This window comes from Notamacropus eugenii, chromosome 2, assembly GCF_028372415.1.
Source record: "Notamacropus eugenii isolate mMacEug1 chromosome 2, mMacEug1.pri_v2, whole genome shotgun sequence".
NCBI lineage: Eukaryota > Metazoa > Chordata > Mammalia > Diprotodontia > Macropodidae > Notamacropus > Notamacropus eugenii.
The window spans coordinates 319,790,947-319,812,260 of NC_092873.1; the positions used below are offsets into that span (position 1 = coordinate 319,790,947).

General features: G+C 42.9%; 1 protein-coding gene and 2 long non-coding RNA genes across 3 annotated transcripts; 2 read left to right on the top strand and 1 right to left on the bottom strand.

Annotated features, from left to right (window-relative positions):
* The first annotated feature begins 1,427 nt into the window (after nucleotides 1-1,427).
* LOC140527889 (uncharacterized) lies at nucleotides 1,428-6,490 on the top strand. The gene is made up of 2 exons (XR_011974963.1): nucleotides 1,428-1,566; nucleotides 4,961-6,490. It is a non-coding gene; the product is annotated as an uncharacterized lncRNA (long non-coding RNA).
* On the bottom strand, nucleotides 6,164-10,236 carry SOCS3 (suppressor of cytokine signaling 3). Its single transcript, XM_072645175.1, has 2 exons — nucleotides 9,731-10,236; nucleotides 6,164-8,887 (listed from the first exon to the last, which is right to left on the bottom strand). The coding sequence occupies exon 2, from the start codon at nucleotides 8,755-8,757 to the stop codon at nucleotides 8,077-8,079; it is 681 nt and encodes a 226-aa protein (XP_072501276.1). The 5' UTR covers nucleotides 8,758-8,887; nucleotides 9,731-10,236; the 3' UTR covers nucleotides 6,164-8,076.
* LOC140527887 (uncharacterized) lies at nucleotides 10,220-21,037 on the top strand. The gene is made up of 2 exons (XR_011974962.1): nucleotides 10,220-10,431; nucleotides 16,230-21,037. It is a non-coding gene; the product is annotated as an uncharacterized lncRNA (long non-coding RNA).
* The last annotated feature ends 277 nt before the right edge of the window (nucleotides 21,038-21,314 follow it).

Consider the following 21,314-nt stretch of genomic DNA (forward strand, 5'->3'; position numbering starts at 1 on the left):
TTCCCCTGCTGGATAGTGCTAAGATGATTCCAGAAGTTTCCTGAAGTGTCTTGGTCTTTTCTCCAGTCTGGTTCTTCTATGAATTGCCAAGGATCAAAGAGAATGCAAGGAATGGTGAGAAATATGAAGACACAGAGAAGGCAGATGGAGTATAGTGTGTAAAGAACAAACAAAAGGTAAATATGGCTGAATTGCAGGGGACCTGTGGCAGCAATGTCCATTAAAAGTGGAAAGATAGGTTGGGTTGAGGTTGTGAAGGGCTTTTAAAAGCTGAACAGAAAAGTTTATATTGTATTCTTGAAAATAAAAGGAACCACTGGAGTTGATTGAGCTTGGGAGCAACATGGTCACATATGCACTTAAGGAAAATCACTTTGGCAACAGTGTGTAGGATGGACTGGAATGGGGAAAGACTTGAGACAAAGAAACTAATTTGGAGACTGTTGCAATAATCTAGGTGAGAGGCGATTTGAGCTTATGTGAGTTCTGTGTGAGTTCTGAAAAAAGGAGACATTCTAAAGATGTTGAAGAGGCAGAAACGTCAAAATTTGGCAGTTTATTAGATTTGAAAGGTTAGGGAAAGTGAGGAGTTGAGTATAATGCAGAGATTATGAGCCTAGGAGACTAAGTATAGTACCAACTTCAACCAAAATAGGAAAGTTTGAATGTAGGGGGCATGTTGAATGAGTTTTCCTAAAACTGTGGATATCAGAGAAAACAATAATGACAGCAGATATGTTAGTTCTTACAGATTTGTGGTTCTTGATTCCTTTCAAAAGAGACTCCAACAGGGAGGCAAGATGGTAGCATAGTGACAAGAATTCTGCCAGAATACTGACTTTGTAGTCAGGAGCCTTGGACTCTTCCTTGATTGGCCAATACCAAGCTATATGACTTTAGAGAAATAAGTTCCTCTTTGTAGGCCTTGGGTTTCTTCTATGTAAAATGAGGGAGGACAATCAAAGATAGTGATCCATGAAATTTTTTAAAAAGTGTTTTGGTAACTTCAGTATAATTTCAGCTGAATTTTGGTGATTTCAGCATAAATTGATTTATTTTGTATTTTCCTATATATTTTATGCATTTGAAAACATTTTGAGAAGGGCTTCACCAGACTTCCAAAGAAGTCCATGACACAACAAAGGTGAAGAATCCCTAGACTAGATGGTCTTTAAGATCCTTTTCAGATTCTGATTCTCTGCTTCCTCTCTCTGTCCCTCTGGAAAGCTCAGTACTGCTCAGTACTATTATTGCTTAAGGCTGTATTGTTCTGTAATCTGCCAACCATCTGGAGGAGAGTGGAAAGTCCAGAGTTCTCCCCCAACTTCTGGAAACAAATCTCATGATGCTCCAGCTTTCTTGTCAGTAATTCTGATGGTGAGCCAAATTTCACCCAAAGATTTCACAAATTCCTGGTTCCACCTAACACAGGCAACAGGGCACAGGAGGACTAAGCCACTCTCTCTATACCCCCTCTATTTTTCTCAGGTTTAAGGGATGACTGAGGCTGAAGTCCCCAGGGAGAGGGATGGGCTGCACTTGCCTGGACCTGCTGCAGAAAATGTGGTAAGCTCATAGCATTCTCATCCTGTTCACTTCCCAGCTCTGGTTCAATCAATTCATGGAGGAAATTCTTTGTCCCAGGAAGACAAGAAAATAAAAGGTTGTCTTGCCCTAAGGGAACCATAGCCATGGAAAAGGCAGATAGGAGCAGTGGGGGGGAGGAGAGCAGTACTAAAATTAGTCTAGTGGAAAGAGCACTGGATTGGAAATTAGGAATACTGAGTTTGCTACCAATTTACTACATGATCTTGGGCAAGAATGGGAAGCTCTCTAGACCTCAGTTTCCTTGATTCTAAAATGACCAAAAATCATATTTGCTTTGACCAAATGATCAAATAGGATCATGAGTTGTGTATGTTGTAATGAATGTAAAATACTGAGGCTGCTGGGAGCTCTCTGTTCTGAGCTGAGAAGGAGCAGGGAAGGAGGAAGTAAGAGGGTGCTTTGGTAAAAATCTCAGCTTCATGGTAGAAGAAAATAAAACTATGTGTCACCCCCTCAGACTACCAGAGGCAAGGAATTCCAGATCTCAGTGTGTGTGTGTGTGTGTGTGTGTGTGTGTGTGTGTGTGTGTGTGTGTGTGTGTGTCCCAGAGCACACGCTTGTGCTCCCGTCTAGTCTCCCCCTCAATTATGTTGTATCAGCAGGATGAGAAATGACCTATTCCCTCTCTCCCCCATAGGGGCCGAGGCAAACTCCCCTTCTGCAGCCTGGCCTGTTGCTTCCCCAAAGATCCTCTCCTGCCCCCTAAATTCTCCAAATTTTTCCGCATACCTCCTCTCCTCCCTTTCCCCAGAGACCCCCTCTTTTACCCAGACCTCCCCACTGGCCCACCTCCCTCACCCTTGACTCTAGTTCCTTTCCCCTGGGCCCAGAGCCACAAGCTTGTATTCCTCTCCTTCCTCCCCCTTCCCCCTCCCCCGAGGGAGGTGCGCCTGGCAGCCTCCCTGCCTAATTTCCTGGCACTAGGCTGAGAATAAACAGTGCTATTCCGCCTGTAATCCTATTGCCATGGAGACATAACTCTGACGGGGGAGGGGGGAGAGGAAGGGGTGACGGGGGGAGGAGCAGAGGGGGTGTGACTAGGGCTGTATCAGATGAGCTGGGACACTCCCCGCTTTCAGCGCTGGCTGGGAAGGTGCCACCCTCTGTACTCTGTGTGGACATTCTTCACATAGCTCCGTCAGGGCTTCTGGGGTGTCCGGGAAGTCACTCTTCCTGGCAGGAGGGAAAGTATTTAACTATGCGCCCAGCACAATGTTACCAAAATAAAGGGGGGGGGGGCGGTGGCTGTAGAGATCAGCGTGAGGGAAGCGGGGTTCTTCTTGCAAATTGCTGCAAACTCCTCATTCAAGGAAGATTTTTCCTTCCAGATTTTGCTCATCTTTACTCCATTCTCCCCAGCCCCCCTCCCCTTCCTCCCACCCTCCGCCCCTCCTGTGGCCTCAGCTTCGCATTTCCCTCAGCCTTTCTTTTTGATCTTCTCTAGCTCTTTCTAGCTGTCTCTTTTTCTGTGCAGGCTTTGACTTGGTCTTTTCCAGTTTCTCTGTCTTTGACACACCTTTCCTTCTTTTGTCCTTGGTCCTCAAGAGGAGCAGACGTTGACGAGAACCGCATTCCTAATACTCCCCTCATCCCCACACCTCTCTCCACACCCTCAAGGGAAGAGTTAGGAACATTAGTCGTGACGCTCCCAGTCCCCTTTGGCGATGCTCTGCTCCAGGTCGAAAAACCGTGGATATGAACCTGGGAGAAGGGTGCCTCCCCATGTAGGATCCTAGAATATCCATACCACTGGAAGACGGTTTCTAATTCAACAACCTCGTTTTGCAAATGAGAAATCTGAACCTCAGAATTGGGAAATGATTTACCCAAGTTCACACAGGCAATAAATTGGCAGAGCCAGGATTCCAACAAAGATGTCTGACTCCAAATCATGAGCTTATTCCAAGATACAGCATCACCTCCCAGCAGAACCCCGGGTATTGCAGCTGTAACTCTAACAAAGCAAAACAAAATAAAACCTTGGCCAAGATAGTTCTGGGGAGATGGGGGTGGACTTCTTCAGGTGGGTAAATGAGTTGAATTCTCAGAAGAGACTCCCAAAACCATACGTAAACCTCTAAGAAAGCTTTACTATCCCTAACGAATACTCACCCCACTGCTATGTTCATTTGGATTCTTGCCTGTACAATCGGTCCTCATGAGCCATTCTCCCTACTCTAGTGTACTCTTGTCATCAGAACTTGGAATGTAAGCCTTACTCCTCCTCCTCCTCTATCCCTAAAATACAGGGAGGTGGAAGAGAATAGACGATGTCTAGATTTCTTTCCTCTTGTATTCTGAATGCTGCCAAGGTCCTGAGGCAAAGGCTTAATTTAAGCAAAGAGACCCAATTCCCTCACCCAATTTCAAATGGATGATTCAACTGAGAAAGGAAGAAGAGGTGACTGGAGAAAGTAGTTTGTTATACTGAACAGAGCAATGGGCTTGGAGTCAGAAGCTCAAAACTGAAACCTGGCTCTTCTATTCACTACTTGTGTGATCTTGTCTGTAAAATGAAGAGGATTGTAGTAAATGATGGGGCAGCCTCAGACACTTATTAGCTGTGACCCTGGGCAAGTCACTTAATCCTATGTGCCTCAGTTTCCTCATCTATAAAATGAACTGAAGAAGGAAATGGTAAACCCTTCCAATATCTTTGCTAAGAAACCCCAAATGGGGTCATGAAGAGTCAGATACAACTGACAACATGGTCCTTTCAGGATGGAAATCCTATGATCTTAAGATATTAGAGTAATTCATTTAACAGAACTGGAGTCCTAACTCACTGGAGAGAATGAGGGATGAAAGAGTTGAGGATAAAGCTAGAATAAGGAGAGAAGAAGGAAGAGGTTAGGGAGAAAGAAGGGATTTGAAAAAAAAAGGTTGCAGTAATAGACGAGATAGCATTGCCAGAGAGTATCTTCCTCTTCCCCATACTGCATAGCATCCCTCATGGCCAAGCCATGGATCTCGAAGGCATAACACAGTAGTTTCCTCTAAGATCCATGAAAGTAAATCTTAGCTTGCTAGCTTCCCATAAAAACTTTCCACTATCCTTGAATGACTCCCCAAATCAAAGCAAACACCACCTCTCCTGAGAATCTTTGAGTATATAAGCTCTTCAGGTATCTTCCACTCCATCACCAAGATTAGGAATCCTGGTGAGTTCCCGGTTTGTTTGTATATTTTTTAAAATAAAGAAACAAACTTGGCCAGAACCATTCCCTTGGGTCTGGGGATTCAAATGTTCCAGGTTTATTCCTGGGTTGGCATGATCTTCTTGGGAGGCAATTGAGAACCTGAACCTATTAACTCTTCCCTGACTGAATAATTCTTCCTTGCCTCATCTTAGGTTTGGGGAATGTGGCTTTCCCTGCCCCTGGACTTCTGGAGTTGGCCGCCCCTCAGAATTGTGCAACTGCTCATGCTCTGTCCATTCAGCATTGTCAAAGCACGGCTGTCCTCTTCTTGTCACTTTGCATCATATCCCCCAAGAGTTCAGGAAATAAGGAGGAAAAATAGCAACATTGTGGACTTGCTCTTGGACCCTGATTCCTGGGGCTTTATTTCCTGGGTGCCTGGGGAACCTTGCTTTTTTGCTGTGGTATGTTAAGAGTCTGAGAGGGTGCTAGATCCAGGAGAGGTCCTCTCTCAAGGGTGAAACTACTCACCACCCAGCTCTCAAGAGATGGAAAATATGTCTAGTTCTAGGGTGGGCATCTGAGATAGCAGTCAAGCTCTGAGAGTAAGCTATATACGCTAACATTCCTTACCGTTGGCTTTCTTCAAGGGCAACTTGTGGACATTTGTCTAATATCCTTTGAGTGGGCCAAGCTGAATATTTTGTGCTTTGAGATCTTGGGGAAAAGTGATAGGCAAGATGTTTGGCCTAGTCTCTTAGGAAGTGCCCACCATGCTTGGGTTATTTCATAGGACCATTGAATTTAGACCTGGAAGAGACTTTAGAGCTAGGAGTTCAAACACCCTCATTTTAATTTACCAAGAGGAAATTGAGGCCGGAAGTCCTGCCCATAGGCACACAGGTACAAGTAGCAGAGGCAGGATTTGTATAATGTTAGTGCTTTTTCAACATCATGCCACCTACTTGCAATGACATCTGTATCATACCTTGAAAATTACAAGCTTTATTTTTAAATATTTCCAAAAAAATTCAAGGGTCCTTCTGAACCACTATGTGAATGGAACTTTCTCTACTTGGCACCAATTGTTCCTACTTTCTCAGAACACCTCTTTATTCCACCCTATCTCAGCTACCAAAACTCCCTTAGAAGCTCTGCTTTTGCTCCTGTTTTGCATATTCTAGTACATCCCGAATCAGCCTTGCAGGAATTACCCTCTCCCTTTCCTAACAAGTCAAGGTTGTCTTCTCTTTGCAAGTGAGGAGAAGCACTTGAGAGCAAACCTCAGACACCCAGGACCTAAGTGGGGTGGCTGGGCAGTAGCCTTGTACCATGCCAGACTCATTCACTGACCTTTCTGTTGTCATCATTTGTAGGTGTGCTCTAGAGAGAGGAAGAAAATACAAAGCCTCCAGTGAAGTTTTCATTAAAAAATAGTGCTCTTTATTATAAATTACTGAAATGTATTTTTCTGAATATAAATATAAATATGTGCAAAGTTTGACTTGAATTTGTATTCTGTTGGGTTCTTCAAGCATTTTCTTATCAGCCTCAAAGGCAGGAAGGGGGGGGAGGACAGGGCACAGGGTGGAATCTTTATAAAAGACAGAGTGATTGAGGCAGATTTGTAAACATTTTTAACTAGAAAAAAAACACCCAACACACAACTGCCTCATCCAGCCAAACACCTGACACAGAAAACATGTGTGTTTTGTTTTCCACTTGAAAAAAAAAAAACCAAACAGTTCCAGGTAATTGCTTTGTTGCTACATTCCATGTAGGATGACAATGATCAGTGCTTTCTCAGAGCAGTACACTTAGCGAGTGCCACAGCTCCCACCCCTCCTTTGACCTCTCTGGCAGTTCATGCCTGCAAAGAGGCTAGAGAACTCCTGATTAGAGAAGCCTGGGGTGTGGGGGATGGGGAGAGACACCCAGGAATCCAAGAGGCTGCAGGAGTAGGGTCTGCTGCAAAAGACACCCAGAGGGGCAGTCTGAGCATCCCCCAAAGGACTAGGTAACGCTTTGGAATAACACAAGTTATTCTTCTAGAGGTCTTTTAGAACACATGAATCTCCTACATGCCTCCCCCCCATATCCCATAGGAGGAATGCTTCCATAGGAGGAATCCCATGGATGCTACAACACTGAGATACTCCCAGGCTCTATGATCTTCGGCAAGTCACTTAACTGCTTTAGGCTGGGACTGGTGGACCCATTATCAGCAAAGTATTAGTTACTCTAATGTGCCAGCCCCTATCCATGGGACAGGGAGAGATTTAAGGCAATCCCCTTCCAAACAAAGGAGGGAAAATATGAAATTTCTTTTTCTGGACTTTGGGGCAAGAGGCAGTCTACCCCCTACATAGAGGTGATAGAAGGTACAACATGAGAAAAGGAGATAAAGACAAACCACCTCCTTCAGTGGACCAACCCCACCACCAGACCAGAGAGCCTTCATTCTCTCCCCTCCTTCCCTTCCAAGTGCCAATACCACCCCCCCCTAAAACAGGAGAGGTTATGTTGGCTTTCCCCAGCAAGCTGGAATCTAGGCTTGGGTGTTTCCTGGTAATGGGGTTGGGGGTTAGGAGAAGGAGAGGGAAAGATGCCAAAAGTGAGGAGATAACTAAGAATGAGAGTTGGCTTCTTCAGGCTGATCTCAGGCCCCTTTCCTTACCGCACCCCCCCCCCCCCCCAGGAGGGCAAGAACAGTACACCCTCCTCACCTAAGGTTGGGAATGGGGGTTGGGAAGCCATTTGCATTAAGAATCAGATCATTCCCTTGGCTAGCCCTCAGGCCCATTCCAGGGGGCCCCTCTTTTCCTTCCTCCTCTTCCAGCCCCTGACACCAGCTCAGGTTTCAAGCCATTTTAAACCAAATCAGACAGCAAACAAGTCCCTAGGAAAGTTGGGACATTCACCAGTAGCTAATCAGTTCAAACTCCTTCAGTCCCCCAGCTTTTCCAGGGAGGGGGAGGGAAGGAAAAGGAGGAAAAATCGAAATCCTCTTTTTTTCTGAATTGTCCTACAAGGCCTGGTGGCTCCTCTAGAAGTTGGAGAGGGGGAAGAGAGATGACTTGTTGCCACTTTCCCCTCAGACACTCAAGACCAGCCTGCACCCATACTGGAGAGGGAAGGGGGGGGGGGGGGAGTCAGAGGGCAGAACCTCTGGACTCCCTGGCTCTGCTCTGGATAGGAGAAAAAGGGACTCTCCAATCTGGTTGTATCCCTTGTGCTTATGCTATGTGCCACAGGGGATGGAGGTGCCAACCCCCTTCCCCGAATATTTTGGTGGGGTGAAGGCAGAATGTCCGCTATCCATCCCCTTCTAAAGAGGGGCATCGTACTGGTCCAGGAACTCCCTGATAGGCCCAGGGAGTTGGGTAACTTTCTCATAGGAGTCCAGGTGTCCATTGACCGTCTTCCGACAGAGGTGCTGCAGGCTGGCCACGTTGGAGGAAAGGGGTCGACTGAGCACCAAGGGGATCTTCTCTCCCCCAGAGTAAATGTAATAAGTTCGTTTAGGAGGTGCCCCAGAGAGGGGTTGAGGGAGCATCTGATCCTGCAAGGAGGAAGAGGGGCTGGCTGCAGAGGAAGTAGAGGAAGAGGAAGAAGATGTGGGGGGCATGTAGTGATGTACCAGTTTGAGTACACAGTCAAAGCGGGGCACAGGCTGTGTGCTCCGCGGATCGCTTTGCAGGGAGAAACTCCCGCCCTCGCACTGGATTCGCAGGTTCTTTGTCCCCGACTGGGTTTTGACACTAAGAGTAAAGAAGTGACGCTGATCCGAGCTGTCTCGGATGAGGAAGGTGCCCGCGGGCTCAGCGCTTAGCAGCAGGTTGGCCTCTCCACCAGTCACCGCACTCCAGTAAAAGCCGCTCTCCTGCAATTTGCGCACAGCGTTCACCACCAGCTGGTATTCGCTCTTGGAGCTGAAGGTCTTGAGGCGCAGGCTGGTGTCCAGGGGGCGGTTCATCCCGGTGGCGGGGAACTTGCTGTGGGTTACCATGGCGCAAGGAGCCAGCTTGGATCTGCCCGGTGGTGGCCGCGGCGGCAGCAGTAGAGGCTGCTGCTGCTGCTCCTCCCGATCCTCTGGCTGCTGCCCCCAGGTGCACTGGCCGCTAGCACATCCCCAGAGCCTGAGAAGGGAGAGAAGGAACAGTGAGATGTAAAATGTCACACCATCCCATCCCAAAATTACAACAGAGGCTGAATAGGTTCCAAAGCTAGAAGATGAGGTCCTATTTAGTCAAATTCCCCCACCTACCCCCCCCAACCCCCCCGTAGTCACTAGGGAATTGCTTACCTTCAACCTACGGGGCTTTGGGGTCAGCCCTAGGTAGGGGCAGGCAAATGGGAGAAGACTCCCACAGCTCCACCCATCCCCCGCCCCCAGCACTGCCTGTCTAGCCCGGTGCCAGCGCGTGGTGGGTGCTCTGCCAGCCCTTTCCCGAACTCCCAGCTGGGGGGTGGGGGCGGAGAGGGAGGAGAAGGGGACTACGAAGGGAGTAATTTGCAAACTCCTGTGCACAAGTTGGCTTTCAACAAACGTATCCAAAGACGAGTAAAGACGGGGGCTGGGGGCAAGGTAGTCTGGGGAACTGTTCCCTTCCCGTCCCCCTCACTCCTTCGTCCCCCCCACCTCCAGACGTGCAGGGCGCCTGGAAGTCCGGTACCCCGGGCGGGGGGAGGTGTAGCGAGAAAACTGGGGCATTTTCCAGGGCAAGAGTTACTTTAGCCTTGAAGGTGAAAACTGGAGCCCCCCACCCCCACCCCAGGCTTTTGTATTCATAGGGCTAGGGGCAGGGGGAGGGAGGAGGAAATCTCCTAAACCGGAGTCCAAGCCCCTTCACCTACTCCATCCACCCCCTTACATCGCACCATCTTCCACTGGGAACTGGTTTCTAAATGGACTCCGGGAAGGCGAAAGGAACATCAAAGAAAACCCATAGACCTAGGAAACAGCACCCCCACTTTCTTACCTAGTCCAGTTCGAACGAAGTCTTCGGATTTTAGGCCGTATGTATTTCCAATATTGTCTCCAACCGTGCGAGGTCCTTATCAAGCCCGCCAGATGTGTCCAGCGTTGTGGCCAAATGTAGGGAACGGTAAAGTCCACAAAGGGGTTCCACGCGAGTCTCTTTGGCTTCAGCTCCCTGTTCTCCCTCCCTTTCTCCCTCAAGCTTCGTCTCCCAGGTCCGGGAATAAGTGGGGGAGACACAGTTGGCTGGGTGGTTTGAGTTGGGAGCGTCAGTCTCCCCAGGGCTGGCCAGCCTGTCTGGCTGGCTGCGTGTGTCTGTGAGTCAGGGCAGCACGGGTGCGCAGGGCAGCGGGCTGTAATGAGGAAGGCGGAGAGGTCCAGAGTAAATGCCACTGGGGGAGGCAGTGGCTGAGCTATTATACCGGTTGGGCCGAAGAGCCCCGCCTCCCTATTCCTGGAATTGAAGTGAACGTCTTCTTGTAACGTTTAGTCAGAGACTGCGAGAGAAAAGGGAGGGAGGAAGCGAGGGAGGGAGGGGAAAGACAGAGACAGAGACACGCAATAGGACAGAGACAGAGACAACAGAGAAAACCCAGGGCACAGAGCCAGACCATCCAGCCCGTTCCTGGTATGAGGGCCCCTCCTCCAGCCGCATCTCCTCCAGTAACTTCTCATTCACACTTTTTTCCCCCTTCTAAGAAGGTGAGTTTCTGGCAAAGGCGTGAGGCGCTGTTGATTCAGTCTGGGCTGCTGTGGAAGAGCGCAGGGGTGATTTCCTTGGCTCTCTCGTTCTTTTTCCTCTTAACTCCGGGTGGATGTCCCCCTACTCCGTTTGGGCTGCCTCAGGCAAACCAGACAGAAGTTTTCTGGGGGACAAAGCTAAAGGAAACGATTTGCTTCTCCGAGCCCCCACGCCGCCCCCTTCTCCGCCGCCCACTCGCAGGGGCTGCCCGGAAAGGGGAGAAACCCTTCAAACCACAGATCCTCGGAAGGGAAGAGAAAGGGGTCATTTCCAAGTTTAGTAATAAATTAAATTACGCGTGCTTCCCAAAGGTGAAGCTGGGAGCGCGTGTCTCTGGGGCTTCGGACACTAGACTGTCACAGGAGCCCTAGCTCTCCCCACCTTTCTTTCATGCTCTGTTCAGTCATTATTTGTGTCTTCTGCACCCTCTCTCTTCCTATGCACAGCCTATACTGCCCTCTCCCCCCACCACAGACTGTATAGACTAGACTGAAGCAGAAATCCTAGCTCGCCCCATCTTTCCAGTCACTTATTCCTGTCCTCTGCACCCCTCTCCACGCGCATCCCATGCTGCTCTCCCCCCACCCCAGACTGTGTAGACTAGACTGAGGCGGGAGCCCTAGATCACCCCCTCTTTCTTCAATTTTCTTTTCAGTCACTTATTCGTATAGTCTGTACCCCTCTCTTCCCGCGCACATCCTATGCAGTCCTCGTCCCCCACCCTTCACTGAGTAGACTAAACTAGAACTGAAGTCCTCGATCGCCCCATCTTTCATCCCTACTGTTTTTGGTCACTTAGCAGTAGCCTCTCTCCCCACGCTTACCCAGTGCTGTCCTTTTCTGTGATTACGCTGCTTTGGATGTTCTCTCTCCCGATCTCTGTGGATTGTGGTTAGAGTTGCCAGTCCCAGGCGAAAGTCCTCCCCACCCCACCCCCATTCCACACTGTCCACTAGAGGGCGCCCTGGGGTCTCTATAAGATCACTGGCTTCGGCAGCCTCTGAAGCCTGGATGTGCCCAGAAAAAAAATATTCCAAACTTGTAGGTAGGAAGACCTAGGGGTTACCTTGGCAGTTCAGACCAGAACAGCCTAAATTCGAATCTGACCTAAGGTAGGGTGGGACTACTTGTTCCCCAAGCATTTTTCAAGACTTTGTCAATCACCCTCCTTCCTATTCCCCCTGTTTAAAAAAGTTTAGTTTATTCCACAGACCACCAAGTGAAATGTTCCATTGCTTTTAAAGCTCAGTCTACATATACATTATTGAAAATAATCTGGATGACCTGAACCAAAATACTTCTCCAACAATAATCGGGTTGTTAGAAATTCATGGCATTTAGAGTTGGTAAAAACATCTAATCTGTCTTACAAATGAAGAAACTGAGACTTTTAGAAGTAAAGTAGGTGAGACAGTGGATAGAGTTCTGGACCTGGAGTCAAGAAAGTCTGAGTTCAAATCCAGCCTCAGACACTTACTAATTGTGTGACGTTGGGCAAGTCATTTAAGTTTGCCTTAGTTTCCTCACTTATATAATGGGGATAATAATAGCACCTACATCCCAGGGTTGATTTGAAGATCAAATGAACTTAATATTTGTAAAGCACCTGGCACATAGTAAGTGCTGTAGAAATGCTTGTTATTATTATTATTAAGTAAACTGGTTCAAATCAGACAATTGGTAAGAACAGAGATAGGACTGAACCCAGGACATTGGACTCCAACTCCAGTGCTCTTTAAAAGTAAATGTAATTGTTTTTCAGCCTTCTTCATGTGTGTATAGGATGAATTAGCTCAAAGCCCTGACTAAAAGTGGCCAGGATAAGCAAGATGTCTAGAATCCAACATGCAGGAAGACACAATGAGGGACACTGTCAAATATTATTTTTTGTAAGTATAATTATTTTTCAGACAGAAACTTTTACCTGTTTATTTTTTATTCTTTTCACTTGAAATGTGCTCATTTTTACTCCTTTTTTAAAGTTAGATTATTTTCAAATTAAAATCTACCTTCTCTCTCTCTCTCCTACCTCCCCCTTAGAGAAAGGAAGAAAAAACCTCTGTAGTAAACATGTACTGTTTAGAGCAAAACAAATTCCTACATTGGCCATGTCCAAAAAGAAAAATCTTAGCCTCCACAATAAGTCTATCACCTCCCTACTAAGAGGTGAAGATCATGGTTCACCAAAAATCCCTTGGCATCTTGGTTAATTATTTTATCAGAGTTCTGTCAAAATTGCTTGTCTTTACATTATTATTCTTATTATATAAACTGTTTTCTTGGTTATATTCTTTGGCAAAACAAAGGATAGAGGCAATTAAAAAAGATAAACTAGATCATTTGGATTACACGAAACTGAAAAGCTTCTGAACAAACAAAATTAATGCAATTAGGATGAGGAGTCAAATGGGAAAAAATCTTCATATCAAATTTTATTGTTAAGGTATCTAAGATATACAATGAACACATTTGTGCATATATAATATAACATATATGCAAATCCTTATAAGAAAATTTTGATGTAAAGATTTTTATAAAACAAAAACCATTCCCCAATATATAAGTGGTCACAGGATATAAATGACGAATTCTCAAAAGAACTATTCTTTTAGAAGATAAAGTAGGGATTTACCAATTCCTATAATTTTTCACCTTTGAACTTTAGAGGAACCAAATACAATAAGTATTTCCATATACAAAGTAAAACAGTAAAAGAATTCAGGAGAATGGGAGTTTCCATCCCAGTTAATGTAACCATAGAAGACTCAGACAACTGGACTGAATCAGTCAATTAGAAGATGTTGAAAGAGGCTCAAACAAATCCTTAATCTGTTTGGAAGAGTGATATGCTTTCATCATTGGATAAAGAGAGAGAATGACTCCACAGAGGAAATGTGATTGGCTGGAAAGAATCAGGTCTAACCAAGCAATTTAGTGCAAAATCCCCGATTCCAGTAGTGGAGCAAGCAAGAGTGGGTTTCCCCAGCCAAACCTTCTCCTATTTCAAACTAACATTACTACTATGGAGGTTATTCACCCAAGAAGCTCAATGCCTTGCTGTTTGGTTTTCTTTTCTTTCTTTTTTTGAGGCAATTTGGGCTAAGTGACTTGCCCAGGGTCACATAGCTGGTGTCTCAGGTCAAATTTGAACTCGGCTCCAGGACCAGTGCTCTGTAGCCTTCCTACATTTTTAGTGTTCTTAAACTCTTCTCCCCTCCACCTACCCTAGCATCCAGTGATACTGCCCTTTTTGGTATTCCTTGAACAAGTCATTCCCAACTCCAACTCTGGATATTTTCACTGGCTGTCCCTTATGCCTAGACTTCTCTTCCTCTTCACCTGTCATCATCCCCTGACTTTAAGACTCAATCCAAGTCCCTCTCTTTTATAAAAGGCCTTTATCATTGGATCTCCCCCTTCTAGTTAAGATTATCTTCTCTTTAAACTTTATGCATGGTATAGTTGTTTTTGATTTTTTTTTTTTTTGCATAGTCACTTAAATTTGAGAAGTTCCTTGGGACTTTCTTCCTTCTTTCTTCCTCCCTCCTTTTCTTTCTCTTCTTCCTTCTTTCCTTCATCTCTTCTTTTTTTCTCCCCTTCCTCCCTCCCTCCCTTCCTTCTTTCCTTCTCTTTTCTTCTTCATATTCTCTTCTCTTTTAAATAAGCACAGAATACAGGAGAGGGAAAAAGTGGATTCCATTGCAAGGGTGTGACATCTTTGCAATACTGGCTACACTGGACACTATTCCCATAGTGTCCCAGTCCTGTTTCACCTGGAATACTACAAATTCTTTTCAGTCAAGGCAAAGACCCTTTGGTTTGTGATAGGAATAAGTTTCTTCCCTTTGACCACCTCAGAGTCTAAGTTGATTTATCATCTCCAGGCATCTGAAGGCTTTCCTCTTTAATTTTCAATAGCTCTGACTTTTAGCCCTTGAAGACCTTCACCTTTTACTGAAGTCTCACTGGAGCATTCTAATTACATCTACCATAAATTTAATATATAACTTTCAAAGCTGTTCTGCTCTCCATGTTTCTTTTTGGCCCTCTTTCTGTTCTCTTCTGCACATTTAAAAAAAAGCCTCAATGACATTCTTTTCTTTCTTTCTTCCTTCCTTCCTTCCTTCCTTCCTTCCTTCCTTCCTTCCTTCCTTCCTTCCTTCCTTTCCTACCTTCCTTCCTTTCCTTCCTTCCTTTCCTTCCTTCCTTCCTTTCCTTCCTTCCTTCCTTCCTTCCTTCCTTCCTTCCTTCCTTCCTTCCTTCCTTCCTTCCTTTCTTTTCTTTCTTTCTTTCTTTCTTTCTTTCTTTCTTTCTTTCTTTCTTTCTTTCTTTCTTTCTTTCTTTCTTTCTTTCTTTCTTCCTTCCTTCCTTCCTTCCTTCCTTCCTTCCTTCCTTCCTTCCTTCCTTTCTTTCTTTCTTTCTTTCTTTCTTTCTTTCTTTCTTTCTTTTTTGAAGAAGGTAGATTATCACTAGGTCTCTTCTCAAAAAGTAAAACAACATCCTTGAAGGTTTTTTTGTTGTTTTTTTTGGTAATGAATATGGTTTCTTTATTGATGCTACAGAACTGAATATAGGACTCTATATTTCTCTGTCCTACTACAGGGATGCTTTAGGACAAAGACTGTGAATAGCCATGGGATCATCAGTACAGGGAAATAGGTTAGGGATGTGGGCTCCCTAGTGGTGGAACTCCTCTTTTGGCTGGGGATGAAGATCCATGACTTTCTACTTTACTCCTTGGAAGTTATGTAGACCATGGGGTTCTATTTCTTGTTGTTGTTCAGTTGTGTCTGACTCTTTGTGACCCCATAGCATACCAATGCTGTCCGTGGGGGTTTTTTTGGCAAAAATACTGGAATGGTTTGCTATTTTCTTCTCCGGTGAATAAAGGCAAACACAGGCTTGCCCAGGGTCACACAGCTACTAAATGTCTGAGGTCATATTTGAATTCAGGTCTTCCTAACTCCAGGCCCAGTGCTCTATCCACTGAGTCACGTAGCTGCTTCCATGAGGTCTAGTACATGGTTGCTATAACTGTATTCATTGTCATATCAGGAATTGAGCTTGACAGAATGATCGTTGAAGGCAATACCAGTGCCAGAATCAAAGGTAAAAAAGTGGGTGTCACTGTTGAAATCATAGCATACAACCTGGTCTTCTGTGTAGTCCAAGATACCCTTCAAAAGTCCCTCTGATGTTCTTGATATCATCATATTTGGTAGGTTTCTTCAGGCAGCAGATCAGATCCACCACAGATAAATTGGGAGTAGGACCTTAGAAAGTCATTCCTGTGAGCTTCCTATAGCTTTTTTTTCCATTTCCTATGACCTTGCCTACAGTCTTAGCAGCACCAATGGAAACAGGGATGATGTTTTGGGAAGAACCATGCCCATCACACTACAACTTGGCAAAGGGGCCATGTGGTCACAAGTCCCGCTACGATGCCAAAGTTATGAATGACTTTGGTCAGGAGTACCTCACAGTTGGTGGCATATGAAGCACTACTGACAATCTTAGGGGAATTATCCTATTTCTCCTATTCACCCCTTTCACAAAATAGGACCAATAAGCAGAAACAGCAGAAGTAAGACCACTTAGCTCTACTCTTCAAGGGAATCCTGGTCTTTTCCATGGTGTTGAAGACACTAGTGGACTCTATGACATATTTGCTTTAGTATCTCTACTTAATATTGGTGGGATACTACTCCTGAAAGATTGGTAATGACTTTTCCATTAATCATGAGCTCTCCATTTTCAGCCTTGATAATGCCCATGAACTTTCCATGGGTGGAATCATATTGGAGCATGTAAACAACATAGTTGAGGTCAGTGAAGGAGTCCCTAATGGCCACAATATCTACTCTGCCTGAGGTGGAGGCCTCCAATATGGCCAAATCCATCGACTCCAACCTTCACCATCTTGTTTCTGGAAGGTGACTGCAGCAGTGGATCCTGGCACTGAGCTGAGGAGAAAAGCTGAGAACCAAGACAATATCCTTGCAACAAATATGCATAGTCAAGCCAAACACACCTCCACATTGGCCATATCAAAAAAAATATGTCTCATTCTTCACCATGAACCTATCATCTTTGTCAGGAGAGTTTCATCATCAATCATCTGGAATTGTACAGTTGGTTATTGCATTGATAAGAATTCTTAGATCTTTCAAAGTTGTTTTTCTTTACAATTATATAAATTGTTCTCCTGGTTCTGCACACTTCATTTTGTGTCATTGCACACAAGTCTATTATATTATACTTTATCCAACAAAATGAGAGTTTATTTAATAAAATTCCATTACATCCATATAATTTGTTTAAATTTTCCCAATTGATGAACACCCTGTGTGCTTCCAGCTCTTTGCCACTTCGAAAATGTCATTCTTTTTTTTTTTTTACATAAGGGTCCTTTTCCATATCTTTGATCTCTTTGGATGTATGGGCTTACTAGTGGTATTGCCCCCTGTAATTTTCAAACAATGACACCTTTTGCAATTCCTTCTTTAAAAAAATAGTTATGGAAATTCAGAGAGAACAATACAGTTGTTCTTAAGTTGTTGACTCCCAAAGATGAGGGACTATATCTGTTGACTTCACTTTGTCTAGTCCATAGCCCTCAACTCTAATATTTTATGGCAGGTGGTGATGAGATATAAAGATACAAATAAAGCCAGATAACAGTGCTGAACCCCCAAAGCTGAGATTGTGTTGAGTAGTGGTTTTTCATTAGTCTTGGGCAAGCTACTTGTCTTTTCTTTCCTCTATTCTACCCCTAATGGGGACTTTGGTATAGTGGGGAAAGGCTAACTTTAGAGTTAAGTTCAAATTCTGACTCTAACACTTACTAGGTTTTTTTAAATACTTAACAAAAAATGGGCATTTCAATATATACACTCTAACAGAAGAAGAGAATGATAAACAAAACTTCAGTTGTCTATTATGTAGAACTTTTCTTTTAAATATAATATATTTTATATCTTGATTTTAGAAGAAGAGAAGAGGACTACACTGAGGGGGAGGGAAGGGAGAAGAAATAAGGATGGGTAAAATTATTTCACATAATTGAGGTAAAGTAAAAATCTATACCTATAAGGAGGAAAGGGTAGGGGGAGAACCTCACTTGAAACTCACACTTATTTGAACTGGTTAAAGGAGAGACGAATACACAGGAACACACATATAGTTGGGAATGGAAATACATTTCATTCAATAGGGAAGCAGGAGAGAAAAGTGAGAAAAATGAGGGAGGATATGAAGAGAGCATCATAAAAACAAACTCTAAGGATATACAAATATATTGACAGTAGCTCTTTTTGCAGTGGCAAAAGATTGGACATTGAGGGAATATCCATCAATTGGGAAATGGCTGAACAATATGAATTTGATAGAATGATATTGTGTTATAAGAAATGAGAAAGGAGATGGTTTTAGAAAAACTTGGGAAAACTTACATGAACAAAGTGAAGTGAGAAGAACAAAAGCAGCATTGTATCCAGTATAAGCAATATTGTAAGGATGATCAGCTGTAAAAGACAGCTACTTCAGTCCAGACAATGATCCAAGATAATTCTGAAGGACCCACGATGAAAAATCTGTCTACCTCCACAGAGAGAATTGATAAAATCTGAGTGTAGATTGAAGCATATATTTTTAAATTTCTTTATTTTTCTTGGTTGTATTTATGTGTGTTTTCTTTTGCAACATGGCTAATTTGGAAATATGTTTTATATGACTTCACATGTATAATAGGTATATTTCTTGCTTTCTCAAGGAGTGGAGGAGGGGTGGGAGGAAGAAAGAATTTAGAACTCAAAATTTTAAAAAATAAATGTTGAACACTTTTTACATGTAATTAGGAATTATTTAATGAAATAAAATATACTTTAAAAATTTAAAAATTGCTTCAATGGCCCTTTTAAAATTTCTTTTTCCCATACCCTACCCTTATCTTCCCCTTTTTCATCTCCCCCATCCCCATCAATGGAAAAAAAAAAACAAAACCCTTGAAACAAATATAGATAGGGGATCAAAACAATTTCCTACATTAGCTGTCTCCAAAAATTTATGTCTTATTCTGTATCTTGAGGCCTTTACCTCTCTATCAGTAAATGGGTAGCATGCACAAAGCATTAGTCTTTTGGAATTATGAATGGTCATTGCACTGATCAGTTTCCAAGCCTGTCAAAATTATTTGTCTTTATAGTATTGTTGCTATTTACAAATTTGTCTAATGGTTCTACTCACTTCATTCTGCATCAGTTCATACAAATTTTGATAGGTTTCTCTGAAACAATCCCTTTCTTACGGTCCATGGTAATATGGTCTTATGGTAATATAATATTACATTAAATTCATATACTATAATTGCAACATGTACCACATTAGTTGCCACAACACACAAAGAACAGCTAATTTTTTTGTATATGTGAATACTTTTCTGCTTTCTTTGTTTACTTTGGGATATATGTTTAGTAGTGATATATCTACGTCAAAGAGTATGCATGGTTTAGAATCTTTTGGGACATAGTTCCTAACTGCTTTCCAAAATAGCTGCATCAAAACATAGTTCCACCAACAATGCATTAGTATGCCTGCTTTCCCATTGCCCCTCCAACATTTGCCATTTTCTTTTTTTTTTGTCATCTTAGACAATATGATGGATGTGATGTGGAACCTCAGAGTTCCTTTAATTTACTCTTCTCTCATTATTAGCTGGCATCTCTAGTACCATATAAAATAGTGGTGGTAGTAATGGATATGTGAATTTTAACCCTGATGTGATTGGAAAGGCCTATATCTATCTATCTATCTATCTATCTATCTATCTATCTATCTATCTATCTATCATGTTGGCTATGAGTTTTGGATAGCTACTATTTGCTATATTAAAGAAAATTCCATGTTTCTTATGATTTTTTAATGTTAAAAGGAATGGGTATTGGATTTTGTCAAAAACTTTTTTAAAAAGCACATGTTGATACAATCTAATGGTTTTAAAAAATATTTTTACTATTAATAATGACCTAGTGTTTTTAAAATTTTCCTTCTATTGAACCAATCTTACATTCCTGGTATAAATTTAACCTGGTAAAATGTATAAGCTGTTGTAGCCTCTTTGACAATATTTTATTTAATATTTTTACATTTATGTTAATTTGGAATATTGGTCCCTAGTTTTCTTTTCGTCCTTTATTTTTCCCAGGTTTAGGTATCAATACCATATTTGTGTCAGAGATACTGGAAGGATCCATTTTCCTATTTTTGCAAATAGTTTAATATTAGAATTAATTATTCTTTGCAAGTTTGATAGAATCCACTTGTAAATCCATCTGGTCCTAGGGAAATTTTTTCTTTCAGAGTTCAATTATGTCTGATTTCTGACTTTGAAAGAGGAAGGAGGGCCATTCCTGAACACTTGCTCATTCCCTTGCCTGCCTCCAAGAGGGGTACTGGGCTAAAATTAATTTTATATACCATATTGCATATATCTCAAAGCATGGGAATACAATTACATTACCATGATCCAGGATATGTGCCACTTTACCTGATCACTGTCAAAATGAGAATAATAGTCTGGCTCTAGTTTGTCTTCATCCCATCAAATATTGGTTACATAAAAAACCATCACAAAAAATGGATACTGAGTAAAGTCGTTTATCCAAACGAAATCATAAACAGAAGTTGGGAAAGTTATATAGGATATATTAAATTATATATAGTTTTATAGGATAGAATACACAATAGGAGGAGCTTTTTAGCTGGGAGCAAAATAAAACACCTCAAATCAACCAAGGAGAGAGGGAATGATCTTGCCAAGGGGAATCTTCTCTCCATAGTCGCTAAGGTGGCAAACACTGGAAGTCAAAGAATATTATAGAAGGCCCTACAAGTCTGAAACTCTGAGAGACCCAGTAGCCATTCAAAATTTCAAGCTTGCTTTTTGAAACTCTTTCTCAATGCCCTAAAGTATGTACTTCAACAATCTCCCTTAAGTGTACTTCAGCATCATGCTCTCTATTCTCTTAACAACCAGGAATTTTGTCTCTCTCCTCATACTAAGAGCAGGGTTATTCCTCTGGAAAAACTACCCACTTTGCCTAGATGGGAATTGGTGTTACATAAGAACTTTGATCAATACAATGACAAATCATTACTTTGGAAGACTAATGATGAAGTATACCACCCACTTCTTGGTAAAGATGTAATAGATTAGAGGTGCAGAATGAAGCATACATTTTACAGCATCGCCAAAGTGGAGAGATGTTTTGCCAAACTACAGTTGTTACAGGGAAGGATTTTGTGTGTGTGTGTGTGTGTGAATTTAGGGGATATTGATAGAAATGAAAAAAGCTGAATCAATACAATATTTTTTAAAAGCACAAGAAAAAAAGTTTAGAAAGGGATACAAACAGGGCAATTTTGTTAATATATTAATGTACACTTTTAAAATACAAACTACATAGCAAAAGTTCATGGTTTTAGAGACAACCCTCTTTGATCTTTGTACATTAAATTGTCCAAGCTTGTTGATAATTATTAAATACATAATAATTTTTTAAAAAGTTACTTAGAGTCTGATTTCTTTTTGGTTGTTTCAGCCCCCAGGAATGGGCTTGGGTGAGGGAATGGAAGAAGGGAACTTTTAAATGAACTGGATTGATACTGATCCTTGCTGGGTGATGTGACTAGGATGGTTGGATATACTGATGGACCTTCAAGGAAGACAGAAAAGGGGAAAAGGAAACAATATGGGGGAAAAAGAAGCAGGGTAGGTGAGAGCTACTACCCAGGAGATCTTCAGAAGACTCACACAGTCCCTCTTTCAGGTACCACTCTGGAGCAG